The sequence below is a fragment of the Rhopalosiphum maidis genome, chromosome 1 (assembly GCF_003676215.2).
Source record: "Rhopalosiphum maidis isolate BTI-1 chromosome 1, ASM367621v3, whole genome shotgun sequence".
Lineage (NCBI taxonomy): Eukaryota > Metazoa > Arthropoda > Insecta > Hemiptera > Aphididae > Rhopalosiphum > Rhopalosiphum maidis.
Window position 1 is genome coordinate 86,678,792 of NC_040877.1, and position 14,016 is coordinate 86,692,807.

At 28.9% G+C, this 14,016-nt stretch overlaps 3 protein-coding genes across 4 annotated transcripts in view; 1 reads left to right on the plus strand and 2 right to left on the minus strand.

Annotated features, from left to right (window-relative positions):
- Positions 1–12,176, plus strand: LOC113559331 (DNA topoisomerase 2). 2 transcript variants are annotated; one of them, XM_026965024.2, is made up of 24 exons: positions 1–231; positions 1,034–1,198; positions 1,276–1,456; positions 1,810–2,053; positions 2,115–2,327; positions 2,400–2,573; positions 2,648–2,887; positions 3,005–3,298; positions 3,362–3,493; positions 3,619–3,939; positions 4,005–4,235; positions 4,318–4,565; positions 4,635–4,866; positions 4,932–5,131; positions 5,201–5,336; positions 5,399–5,556; positions 6,266–6,407; positions 6,491–6,742; positions 7,407–7,643; positions 7,707–7,896; positions 7,985–8,093; positions 9,275–9,606; positions 9,676–9,798; positions 11,164–12,176. In XM_026965024.2, the coding sequence occupies exons 2-24, from the start codon at positions 1,075–1,077 to the stop codon at positions 11,244–11,246; spliced, it is 4,596 nt and encodes a 1,531-aa protein (XP_026820825.1). In that variant the 5' UTR covers positions 1–231; positions 1,034–1,074; the 3' UTR covers positions 11,247–12,176. The 2 variants fall into 2 exon arrangements, with proteins under 2 accessions (XP_026820825.1, XP_026820826.1); XM_026965025.2 differs by lacking the exon at positions 1–231 and adding an exon at positions 240–485.
- LOC113559333 (c-Myc-binding protein-like) lies at positions 10,569–11,125 on the minus strand. Its single transcript, XM_026965027.1, has one exon. It carries the CDS (start codon positions 11,015–11,017, stop codon positions 10,661–10,663), a length of 357 nt encoding a protein of 118 aa, XP_026820828.1. The 5' UTR covers positions 11,018–11,125; the 3' UTR covers positions 10,569–10,660.
- LOC113559332 overlaps positions 12,054–14,016 on the minus strand; it is a 25,563-nt gene continuing 23,600 nt past the window's right edge. Inside the window, exons 4-5 of the mRNA XM_026965026.1 lie at positions 13,625–13,906; positions 12,054–12,601 (exon numbers count right to left, since the gene is read on the minus strand). Coding sequence (XP_026820827.1) covers positions 12,316–12,601; positions 13,625–13,906 — 568 coding nt within the window. The 3' untranslated portion in view covers positions 12,054–12,315. The remainder of the gene's footprint in view (positions 12,602–13,624; positions 13,907–14,016) is intronic.

The window sequence follows — 14,016 nt, forward strand, 5'->3', positions numbered from 1 at the left end:
TTTTTTCGGTTTATTTTTTTTTAATTCTTTATTCCATTACAATGCCCGTCTCGTAACGAAGCGCGGCCCGCCGCCACTGTGCATTTACCCGCTTCTTTTACCAGTGATCCGTTCGCTCGTCAACGATACTTGCGCTCGCAGTTTTTGTGACACGAACTACTATCCGCTGTGGAAGTCAGTCTCAGCACAGAAGAATATTTGCATCGGTCCACCGTTTTGGAGGGAGGAGAGGTAACAACTTAAAAGAATAAAACCGACATCCCGTCCGCCGGGTAACGCGTACTCAGCCGATTATCGCGATTCGCGTTTCTCGCGTATAATTCTCGATCGTTTTTTATTATTTTTTTTATTTTATCCGTTCTCTATTGTTGTATGGTGTTTGTGGATTGCCCGTCTACGCTCTACAGACTTAATCAGCCATAGTCACTGGTGTAGTATCATCAGAGACCATAATTACTCCGACCACTGGAACAATACGCCGATAGGTAAATGTGAATAAACAATTTTAATTACAACAGTAATGATAATTGCGATAACCATCACACTTGCGTGTTTGCTACCAGCTAATCACGCGTCGGCGGCATCTCGACGACGACGGACTGTCATTTAGACCGTTATTATAGCGTCTCGGTTTGGCGCACCGCCGATCCGAATCCGCGACGCAGATTCTCATCATCGTCGTCTTATCCGTTTTTTGAACGATTCATGTCCGCGTCTTCATTAATCTAGATACGTCTGCCAGCTGTGTATGTTCATTTCCATAGATTTTTCCGATTTTTCTCATTCGTCGTTCTTTATTTCTTGTGTTTCGCTCATACTTTTAAATCGGGGCTTTTTATTAGGTGTTTAATAATATTAGGTAGGTATTAAAGTTTTAAAAATCATCATCAGTGAAAGCACGTATTTACATTTCAACAGGATTGCATTCACTGATAACGTAGAAAGCATCTGAGTCTTTATGTCCATTTACCTATTAGTTATTGATTTTTTTACAAAGTATAAGTACCTTATTTATCACATCTTATTTCCTCAGGATATTCAAATTCGTTTAAAAACAACTTCACTGTCGCCGATATGGCGTCTGTAGAAAATGGAACGCCTCCTGCGGCTTCCAAGTCAAAGAAGACCGCAGTTGAAGAAATCTATCAGAAGAAATCACAACTTGAACATATATTACTTAGACCCGATACATATATTGGTAAAAATTTTAATTTCAATTTTTTTTTTTATTATATTACTTAATTTTAAATTAACCAAATGTTTTTTGTTGTTTAGGGTCTGTTGAACCTGTCACAGAGTCTATGTGGGTCTATGATACTGAAGAAGATTCTATGGTTCAAAGGGAAATCACATATGTACCTGGTCTTTACAAAATTTTTGATGAAATTTTAGTGAATGCTGCTGATAACAAACAAAGAGATCCCACTATGGATACGATTAAAGTTGATATTAACAAGTAAGTGAACTCTCACTTTTAATTATTTTGTAATGTCATATTAAATACATTATTAGTAAATATTATATTATAGATGAAAAATATAAGTAACTAATTACATTATATTTAGTTCAGTGGCTTAACCATGGTGAGGGGAGCAGTGGGCTATGCCCCCCTCCCCATCGACTAACAACTTCATATAAAAATGATCTGTTATTGTTGATTATGTTTTTTAGTATTTTGAATAGATAAATCTAATAATATCTAATAGATATTTGAAATGTTGATTAGTGTCATTAAGTAATTACTAATTAGTGTAAATATTAATAATTTCTTATTAAATTTAATATTAACATTGAATAAATTTTTTTCAGAGATGAAAATATAATATCAGTTTGGAACAATGGTAAAGGTATTCCAGTTGTTGAACACAAGGATGAAAAAATGTATGTCCCTACAATGATTTTTGGACATCTACTAACTAGTTCTAATTATAATGACGAGGAAGCGAAAGTTACTGGAGGTAGAAACGGATTTGGTGCTAAGCTCTGTAATATATTCAGTAATAAATTTACTGTTGAGACAGCTAGCCGAGAATATCGCAAAGCATTTAAACAAGTAATATTTTTATTTTTACATTTTAAGTTAGTTTATATTAATTTTATTTTACAAAATTAAGACTTGGGCAGATAATATGGCTAAATCTTCAGATCCATCCATAAAAGAAGTGAAAACAAATGATTATACAAAAGTGTCTTTTAGTCCAGATTTAGCAAAATTCCGTATGACATGTCTCGATAAAGATATTGTTGACCTAATGTCTCGACGTGCTTATGATGTTGCAGCTTCATCTCGTGGTGTAAAAGTATATTTAAATGGCAAGCTTCTTCCTGTGAGTATTTTTATTTTATTTTTTAGTATTCAATTTATTGTTATTACTAAATTCCTTAATGATTGTTTTCAGATTAAAACCTTTCAAGATTATGTAAATTTGTATATCAAAGGAAAAGAAGATGAAATAGGAAATCCTTTAAAACTAGTTTATGAAAATGCTGGACAACGTTGGGAAGTTGCAGTTACTATGTCAGATACTGGTTTTAAACAAGTGTCATTTGTCAATAGTATTGCTACAACCAAAGTAAATTCTAAAAAGTTCAAATATAATATTTATATATATTTAAATTGTATTCATGATGTATAATTATTTTATAGGGTGGTAGACATGTAGATTATATTACTGATATGATTGTTAAACAACTAGTGGACATAGTAAAAAAGCGTAATAAAGGTGGTATGGATTTAAAAAATCATCAAGTTAAAAATCATTTGTGGGTATTTGTCAATTGTCTTATTGTTAATCCTACATTTGATTCTCAAACCAAAGAGCATATGACTTTGCAAGTGAAGAATTTTGGTTCAAAATGCACATTAAGTGAAAAGTTTGTTACTGGTGTAAGTTTCTTTGTTTAATATTGAATTTTAAGTATTATTTTTAATAGTATTTTAAATGAAAGATTTTTATATTTAATACCTGATATCAGAATCAAAATTATTCATTTTATGTTTTAGGTATCCAAATGTGGCATTGTCGAAGCAGTACTGAGTTGGGCCAAATTTAAAGCTCAAACTCAGTTACAGAAACAAAGTGGTAAAAAACAAAGTAAACTCAAAGGAGTGCCTAAACTTGAAGATGCTAATGATGCTGGCACTAGAAATTCAATAGACTGTACATTAATATTAACAGAGGGAGATTCAGCTAAATCATTAGCAGTTTCTGGTTTAGGTGTTGTTGGTCGTGATAAATATGGAGTTTTCCCACTTAGAGGTAAATTGTTAAACGTCCGTGAAGCATCTCATAAACAAGTAAGTCTTAACCTTTAACTTACATTTTATTGCCATTTACTAAATATCTAAAAAATTATTTAGATTATGGACAATGCAGAAATAAGCAATATTGTTAAAATTGTTGGATTACAATACAAAAAAAAATATGAAACAATGGAAGATTTAAAGTCGTTGAGATATGGAAGATTAATGATAATGACTGATCAAGATCAGGTGAAAATCATTTAATTTTTAATAAGACATTAATAGAAATATAGCAATATTACCAATTATTAATTGTATCAGTAATAAATTAGTGTGCAATAATAAATTAATAACTAACAATTTTGATTTTTTAGGATGGATCTCATATTAAAGGATTGATCATTAACTTTATTCATCATAATTGGCCATCATTATTAAAATTACCATTTTTAGAAGAGTTTATTACACCTATTGTAAAAGCCACTAAAGGCAAAGAAGAAGTATCATTTTATTCATTACCTGAATTTGAAGAGTGGAAAGATGCTACTAGAAACTGGAATAAATACAAGATTAAGTACTACAAAGGTTTGGGTACCTCAACTTCAAAAGAGGCTAAAGAATATTTTCAAAATATGAAACGGCATAGAATATTGTTTAAATACGAAGATCCTACTGATGGCGAACATATTGAAATGGTAATAGTTAATAATAAATTTAAAAAATATTGTCTATAGTTTTTTATCACGAAAATTATTTTTAGGCATTTAGTAAAAAAATGGTTGATTCGCGTAAAGAATGGTTAACCAATTGGATGGTTGAAAGTAAAAGACGCAAGGAAGCAGGGTTATCCGAAGAATATTTATACGAAAAGAATACTAGGGCTGTTACTTACAAAGATTTTATTAATAAAGAATTAGTTTTATTCAGCAACATGGATAATGAACGATCTATAGCATCAGTTGTTGATGGACTAAAACCTGGATCTAGAAAAGTAATAAATAGTTTTTTTAATTATTAAATTAATAATACATAATTTCTCAATAGTAATAGATTTAATTTTTGAATTTTTATAGGTCTTGTTTACTTGTATTAAAAGAAATGATAAACGTGAAATAAAAGTTGCTCAATTAGCTGGTTCTGTAGCTGAGCATTCCGCATATCATCATGGTGAAGTGTCTTTGATGTCAACAATTGTAAATTTAGCGCAAAATTATGTTGGAAGTAACAACATAAATTTGTTACAACCCATTGGTCAGTTTGGTACTAGACTTCAAGGTGGCAAAGATGCAGCTAGTCCTAGATATATTTTCACAATGCTCAGGTAATTTTTTTCTTCTGATTAATGTAAATATTTGAAGGTATTAAAAATATATATTATATAACATTTTAGTCCCTTGACTCGACTGATCTTTCATCCTCATGATGATCCATTGTTACATTATCTTCGAGATGACAACCAAAAAATAGAACCTGTGTGGTATATGCCAATTATTCCTATGGTTTTGGTTAATGGTGCAGAAGGTATTGGAACAGGATGGATGACAAAAATACCCAATCATAATCCAAGAGAAGTTATTGATAACCTTAAACGAATGTTAAGGGGCGAAGATCCATTACCAATGGTAATTTAAAACTAAATATAATTATTTTATTTTATATTGAAGACATTGAATTAAATTTACTGCAGAAACCTTGGTACAAAAACTTTGCTGGACATATTGAAAAACTTTCTGAGCAAAAATTTATCAGTAGCGGTGAAGTGGGTATAATTGGACACAATAAAGTAGAAATTACAGAACTTCCTGTTGGAGTTTGGACTCAAAATTATAAAGAGAGTGTGTTGGAACCTATGCTAACTGATACTGAAAAATCTCCAGCTGTTATAACGTGAGTATAAAAATTGTTTGACATATGTTTAATTGATTTCATAATTGTTTTATTATTTTGTACTAAAAGTGATTATAAAGAATACAATACCGATACTACAATCAAATTTGTTGTTACCATGAATCCAGAAAAACTTCAAAAAGCAGAAAATGAGGGTATTCACAAGTTTTTCAAGTTACATGCATCAATTGGTTTAACTTCTATGGTAAACTTTTAAAATATCCATGACAATAGTTTTTAATTAATATTCAATATTTTGATTTTCAGTGTGCATTTGATAAAGATTGTGTCTTAAAAAAATATGAAGCTACTCAGCAAATACTGCGAGAATTTTATGCTGTTCGTTTAGATTTTTATGGTAAACGTAAATCTTATTTGGAGGGTATGTTGGGTGCTGAAGCTGCTAAATTAACAAACCAAGCTAGGTAAGTAAAATCACAAAATATTTTATTGAAATTGTATTTTTCATGGTTAATATGTTACATTTACCAAATCTAAACTTTTAACTTTGACATCAAAAGGTTTTTCTTGTGTTTTGTTATGGTTAATTAAATTGATGGCATAATAAATTCTTGGTAGAAGTTGTTTAGAGAAATTTTAATAATTAGTAATTTTTGTACAAAAATATTTCTTTCTGGGTTGTAGTCTACTTAAACACCATGTTTTTGGCAAAATTAGCTCAACATAACCATATTTATAATAAAAAAATTAATTACTTGGTATAAAATATCCTAAAATTAAATATATGTATTGTTTCTATTCCATACCAGTTTTATATTTAATTACTTATAAATTAATTCAATTTTAGCATATTAATTTTACAGTGTCTACTCAATAACATACTTGACACCTATTATATAACAGAATGAGTTACGTGACTTTTTTTTTTTTTTAATTTTCTACATTCGCTAAAATTTCAAATTATATTTTAATGGGTTTAATCATTTTTTTATAAATCCAATTCAGTGTGATTTTGATTTAATTTTTGCTTTTAAATTATAATAATGTTACTATTTGCCTTGAAATAAGATAACAAGATCAAACTATTGAATACCTATACTTAATTTTCTACTTTTATTAGTTCATTTATGTAAGTACTTGATATGTATTTTAGATTTTATAATTTTTTTTAAGATTTATTGTTGAAAAATGTGATGGAGATTTACGAATTGAGAATCGTAAGAAATCAGAAATGGTCAAAGAATTGGTAAGGCGAGGTTATAACAGTGATCCTGTCAAGGCTTGGAAATTAATTCAAGATAGAGAATCAGTATTGGTAATTTATTTATTTTATTTGTAGTAAAAATATGATAAAATAATATATTGTGTATATTTATTCTTGTTTTTACTTCTCTGCAGTTAGATGAAGCTCAAAGACTTGCTGAAGAAACAGAAGAAGATGAATCAGTTCCATCAACTAGTGCCGCATCTAAAGATGATGACAATTTAGACTATGATTATTTGCTTGGCATGTCCTTCTGGCATTTAACATTGGAGAAAAAGAATGAACTATTAAGAAAGAAAGATGAAAAATGTACTGAATTAGATATTTTAAAGAAAAAGTCGCCTGCTGATTTATGGACTGAAGATTTAGATGCATTATTATCAAAAGTATGTATAAATTTTATGCATAAAATTATTAAGTTTCTGTGTTGCACTTTAAAATCTTAACAAACTAATAAACTATTCAAACATATTTGGCACACTTACTAAATTATTGTTTTATAAATAATTACATTTTTCAATAGCATAAATAGAATTAAATTGGATATTATTAAAATGCTTATGTTAAATAAATAGGCTTGCTGTTTGTCTCAGTTATAACGACTTAATAGCGTGTTCTGGCCAGTCATTAAGTTTGTTCCGGTTAATAGAAACTGAGAAAATAACTTTAATATTATATCGTTAAATACTATATATAAAAACTCAAGATTGTTGCCTAATTGGTGTTAGTTTGATATTTCAACTTTTATAATGAACAATTAACATTAATTAATAAAAAAGAGTAAGTTAAAATCAAGTCCTGTAAAATATGAAACTGGCTAGATGACTGGTTATGGTAATAACTCATCAACTGACAACATACCATTAAAAATAAAACCTAAAATATCTTGTCTTTGTTTGATAATTATATCAATTATAATTGAACTCATCAGCATTTCAAATTATGTTTGCATAATTTGTGTTTTTAAAATAAATTGGCTCAACAAAAATTATAATTCTATCTTGTATTAGTCCTAAGTCTTATTATAATAAATATATTCTTATATTTTAGTTGGATGAAGTTGAAGAAAAAGAAAGACTTGATGAATTAGGTGAAGAATCTGGAAAATCAAAAGCTGCTAAAGGTGGTAAATTAGCACTTGGTAAAAAAAAAACACTTCTGGCTGCTGATTCCTTGCCATCACCGGCTGCAAGACGTGTCATTCCTAAAATCGATGCTGAAATGTTAAAAAAAGAAGAAAAATTATTAGCTGCTAAAGAAAATAAAGGAAAACGTGCTGAGAAAAAGGTATTGATTTTACTTTCTTTTTTTTCTTTTTTTTTAGTCAATAAATCAAAATGTATGTAATAGAAAAAAGGCGAAGGCGAAGAAGGAGGTGAAGACGAAGTAAAAGAAAAGAAAGCTCCTAAAAAGAAAACGGATGGTTTGAAACAGACCAAATTGAAGTTTAGTAGTAAGATTTTTGACGACGATGATGATGCTGGCAACTTGTCTGATTCTCCTCCGCCACCTCCTAGAACTGTTTTAAAACGACAATCTGGTATTTAAATATAATAATATTATATCCTTTTTATTTTTATAATTTATTAATTATTGAAATGATTGTTTTTTTTTTTTCATATATCTAGCTGCCAACATATCATTCAAACTTGATAGTGGCGATGATGAAGACGATCCTGGAGATAAATCTGACCAAAGTTTTAAAACTTCACCAATACGTGATGCATTTTCTGATGGGTAAGTTATTATTTTAAATAAATATATTAAATTTAAAACAGATTTTTATGTGGACCAATTGACTTGATTATTTTAATTTTGTTCCTCATATTGTACCTAAAAATATTGATTATGCCCAACAATCATTACTCCTTTTTTTATTAACTTATAACAAATAATATAGTAGTATTTGGATTAATTTTTTGTGGCAAATTTTAATCAACTAATAAGCTATTTAACTCATCTTATATTTTTTATGTGTGTATAAATATATATGCATATATATTTATTATTGGTGTTTTTTTTTCTATAAATATTAATAAACAATTTAATAGAAGGTCCCTTACAAGTAGTTAATATTCTAAAACTGGAAAATTTAAAAAATACTAATTTAAATCTATTGTTTATTTACACCATGAATCTATTCAGTAAAGTAAATAATAATGAATTATTTAAAAATATATATACACTAAAGGTCGTGGTTGTGAACGGGTATTAGAATACACTGGTAAAAAATATATTAAAGCCCATGTATATTGTATTTTAGAATTCAGATATACTTAAAATATAAATATTTATAATATAATTTTTATATCGATTTGTCTCAAATAATTTAAACATCATTGAAATTTACACTTTTTTTTTTTAAATAGATTACAAAATCAAATAACAATAAAATATAATTATTATTATTATTATATTGTGTATTATTTATTATATTTACTTTTTATTATTTAAATATATGAGTATTCAAGCTTATGAGTATTTTATCACATGAGCTTTAACCCCGTCATAGGTAAAAACATGGGTACCCGTGTAGTTTATTACATGTGTAATTGTGACCTCTAATATACACTATTAAAATATTTAAATTTTAATAAATGCTGTTTTTGGCAAAAATTAAATCAACTGCCTTATTCTAATAGAATATTAAATTACTTTGAAAGAAATATCCATAACCATATCATGAAATACTATACTCAATAGTGTAGGCTCCTAGCTCATAGACTGTCTTCACTCAGAATCAATTTTCGTATGCAGTGATGATTTAGCATACATTTTAATGACTTACTCAATGATTAAAATATATGCTCTATACCTACTGCTTAAGTATACGAGTTACCAACTTTTTCTTTTGTTTTTAACCTTCAATTATACATTTGGTATTTCAAACTAATAATTTTTATTTATTTTATCTTTAGGGCTTCATCAGATGATGAGTTTGTACCGACAAAGAAAAAAGAATCTCCTAAGAAAGCTGCCAAAAAAGCGCCTGCTAAAAAGAATAATGGTACAGCTAGCACCAAAGGAGCAACCGATGATGGACCTTTAGCCAAAAAACCTCCTGCAAAAAGAGCCCCAGCTAAAAAAGCACCAGCTAAAAAGAATACTGTGATCAGTGTTAGTGATGATGATGGTGATTCACCTGTACCAAAACCTGTTAGGAAACCAAGAGCAGCTGCTTCTAAACCAAAACGTAAATATAACAGCTCTTCAGATTCAGATGATGTATTCAAATCTCCATCTACTAGTAGTAAGTTGTTTATACTCTTATTTTTTTTCAAGCTATTAAAATGTCTTATGTTCTTCCTATTTTATTTAGGTAAACCTCAAAAATCTTTTGACGATCTATTTGGAGAAAATACAAAGAAGCATGCATTGTCCGATGACGACGATAGTTTTAAAATGTCTGAATCATCAGATGACGATTTTATTCCAAAATCAGGTATTTATTTTAATGATTAAAATTATATTTTCTCTTTTAACATAATTATATTTTTGGGATGGATAAAACTTTTTTTTTTCTGATCTTAATCGATTTCACATAAGGCTATTCATTGAAATCAGTTACTATATTGACTAAATTCCCATCAGCTTTAGCAGCAATGTAAAGATAGTAATATAATTACTAATTAGATACTTGAAGCCAAGAATTCATACGGCTTATAAATTATATCCAAAAACATATCTATGATTCTTTAATTTCCCTTGCTGAAAAAACATATCTAAATCTATACATTATTAAAAAAGAAAGACAGTGGTGGTGACTAATTATTGTCAGGCGGAAATCAGGTTACACTTGATTGTTCTCCCCACCAAGTCAACCAATTTATATGCTTGCCTTTATAGTTTAGCTATACTTCTATGCATTAATAGGCTACAGACTATGTTTCTTAACTTGAACAGAGTGTAAAAGCATACTACTACTACTATTGTTTTAAAATTATATTGAAACATTACATTTTGCCTAATCTAGTAACTAATAACTTGTCTTTTTCTTTTATATATTACTGAAAGAATAATTTTAATTTTAAAATGTTAATTATATTAATAAACAGTCCATCCATCTATTATAATAGATGTTGATCTCGTTTTATAAACCATTGTGTATGTTTAAGTCGTTTTCTATTAAATTATTCATCCATGGTATAAAATTAAACAATTATTAAATTTATAAAGTGAATTTCTTTGATAAAAATATTAATTATTTGTTTTTTAAATTATTGAAGTACTTTAGTTTTATATTTTATTTTATTCTATTGTATTATTACAGTTAATCCGCCAAAAAATGCATGTTAGTTATTTCATTATTCTGTTCCAATGTTAATCTCATCAGTTTCTTCTAACTTGGATTTGCTCAGTTCTTCCCCGTAGTTTTCTAACTCTTTAATTGTCTTTGCTAGTTTCATATTTTCTTCTTCCATTTCTTGAATTTGACTGACCATACTTTCATAGTTAGCCTTCAATATTTTTAGTTCTTCTCTTTCCTTAACAATTTCAGTCATGTGAGTACGAATATAATCCAATGGATCTGTTGGTCTTATTTCCAAACTATAAAGGTCTGCTAATACATTGGTCAAAGCATCAACAACTCCAAAGTCATTTAAATATTTTCTGAAATCTTCACGTTTGTTGTTAACTAAATGATTCCCTTGGTTGGTCATTTTTGAAAAATGTGTAACATTAAATACTTGTTCAAATATGAAATATTTTTGTTTATTAAATATTACTGTAACCAAGCATTTTTATTTATTGTGTATATTATGTATTTTAATTTAACTTATATAACTAATAAACATTTGTTTTTTAGGAACTAAAAAGAAGTCTTCGAGTAGAAAACCTCCTGCAAAGAAGGTTAAAGCAAAATCGCCTTTTGATTCAAATTCTGAATAAAACCATTAATGTACTTAGATTATGCATGTTTAATTATGAATTCTCGTTATAACGTAATTTTACTCTTTTCTGTTGTTTACTTGAAGAACTTACTTAATTTATGTCTCTTGATAGAAGATAAATTTAAGTACCTAATTTATGTTTAGTTTAAACTATTGTTAAGGAATTTTAAGGAGCACTTGAAAATTTTCAGAAAAATGTACAATTTTTTTTTTTTTTTGTATAATTATAAATTGTATTTTTATTTTTATTTTATTTTTTTATATTTATTTTTGTAAAATTTTATCCTCTCACTTCTGAATAGTGTAGAAAATACTAATTTAAACGAGTTTTATTTTATTTTTATTCATTTTAATATCTTCAACAGACATTACTTGTACTTTGTAGTATTTAATTATTTGTTAGGTGTGATTGATGTACATTTATAATTAACATAACGTTGTATTATTATAGAATAATAATGAACAATACATTTTTTTTATACGTTTATTTATACTTAAATAAAGTATTTACACATTTGTATAAATGGTTTATAAATATTTAATACTATATATTATTACGTCTTAGAAATTCTGAATTTTTGAAGTATCAGTTTTTCTAGAATTTATAACAAATCAAATATCGATGCATATTACATGTTAAGAATGTTTGGTGTTATTTTTTTTTTATTAGTATTACTGAATTTTAGTTTGATAACACAAATGACATAAATAAATAATTTCAAACATAATTTTTTAGACAATTATTAATTGTACAACTCGTGGACAGAAATAGTAGTGTTTTATGTAAATCGAAGTAATAAACGGCTTCTTTATTCCAATGATTGAAATAAATCACTGTTATATTTGTGTGATTAGTAATAATTATTAAAATATTACTTATTTTTATATTATACATTATTTTGATATTAAAAACATGGGTGTCAGATTATAATGACCACTATATATTGTGTTAAATTGGTTGAACAAAATATTAACCGTATTAAAATATTTACAGCAGTTTACTTAGGTATAAAGAAAAAAAAACATTACAAAATGTATGTACACTTATTACATAGTCGATAAAGCAATTAGTATCTGTGTCCGTGCATGTGCCTGTCGGATTGTTTGCCGATTGAAAATCGATCGCTGTACTCGTCGTGGTCCGAGTGGTGCACGGCTTGCGGCGGATATTTCTCCGTCTTGTAATGTATTTCGGGCGTGGCGCCGAAGCTCTTCTGCCAGTGATGCGTCCAGTAGTGATTTTGCATGGCCACCTCCTTGGGCGTCTTGGCGTCCCTGCACACCGTCACGCAGTAGATCAGACTGCCCATGAGCGTCAAGAAGCCGAAAATGAGGAATATTATTCCCAATACCCTGCGGGGAAAAAAACCAAACGTCGTACAAAAATTGCAACACACAAAGTCAACATGTACACTCGATGAAACAAAATCCAAAACCATAACCTGATCCCGATGGCTGGTTGTTAGTTTCTACACGAGTCTTAAAACTATTTTTATGTCTCGGAAAAACGTCGTAGGGAGTAGGTGCCCTCATGGTTGAATAATATTAAGTACATAAATAAGCGTTTATTTAAAAAAGTCCTATATAACTTATGAAAATAAAATAATTTGATCATAATCCTTTATTATGTACCTAACCATAATTAATGAAAAATAATAAATTAATCATTTTGTAGATCAGATAATGCGATGACGTTCAGAATACATGAGCAAAATATACACAATATTAGGAGAAACCGTTAAATATGTTTTATCCATAACAACCTCGAGGAAACAAAACGTTTGCGTTTTCAAACATGTAATAGGTACATATTAACTTGTATTTCTATTTAATTATACAGGCAGGATAAAATAAACAAGTTTCTTTCTTTGATTATATTCATCGTAACAAAATATTGAAATGACACCATTGCTATATTTACGCACTAGGTACTCGTCGTGTTTTAAAAATGTTAATTGTGACCCGCCAGTTTAAACTACAGTCGTGCCTAGAATTTTTCTGACTGATAATTAGGGTCTATGTAATTTAATTTCTTACATAAAAAATTAGTTAGCAAGATTTTTGGTAAACTTTTTATTTTTACTTAAATGCACGAGTAAGACTATTTCTAAATTAATTTAGATATATTTTGCGAAAACCGATCGTGATGAACTTAAATTTTTCATCTCCACCACAAGCATTATGCTTACAGAAGAGTTTGTATCTATTTATTCTAATTTATATCAAGTTTTTTATTATGCATATTTATATTTGTGCACGGAATATTATATTATTATTATTACTATGTGTAATGACTTCTAATTTCTATATTTACAAGTGTACAAACTCGAACAAGTGGACAGGAAGTAGGTACTTATTATGTTAGTTGTTACTCACCACACGAACATGGGCTCAAAAAATTGTATGACGATGACGAAACCCAACGTGACCAATATAAGTCCCAGATTGAGCAGCAGCATCAGGCAGCACATGCCTTTGGTGTTTGGGCAAAACGGATTTGGCGCCGACATGGTCTCAATGGTGACGCCCGGTTTGCGCGTGATTTTGGACTTGACCGTCGACACTTCCGAGGGGGCGAGACCGTTGCTCCGGTAAGAGTAGTGGCTAGGAGCGGGCCCCCTGCTCCGGTTGCTCCTGCTGGTGTAATGAGATCCTCGACTGGAAAAAGCATACAAAGCATACAAAATTACATTAGCTCGATCGCCACATATTATTATACTATTTAGGTAGCTACAGGTTCGGATATAAGGAGGAGATGAAGGAATTTC

Excerpts from the sequence above, each read along its gene's own strand:
- LOC113559331 (XM_026965024.2), top strand. The coding sequence starts at position 1,075 with ATGGCGTCTGTAGAAAATGGAACGCCTCCTGCGGCTTCCAAGTCAAAG. Across the intron at positions 1,199-1,275 it reads TAGACCCGATACATATATTG|GGTCTGTTGAACCTGTCACA; the intron begins GTAAAAATTTTA and ends TTTGTTGTTTAG. Across the intron at positions 9,799-11,163 it reads CGATTTTATTCCAAAATCAG|GAACTAAAAAGAAGTCTTCG; the intron begins GTATTTATTTTA and ends TTTGTTTTTTAG.
- LOC113559333 (XM_026965027.1), bottom strand. The coding sequence starts at position 11,017 with ATGACCAACCAAGGGAATCATTTAGTTAACAACAAACGTGAAGATTTC.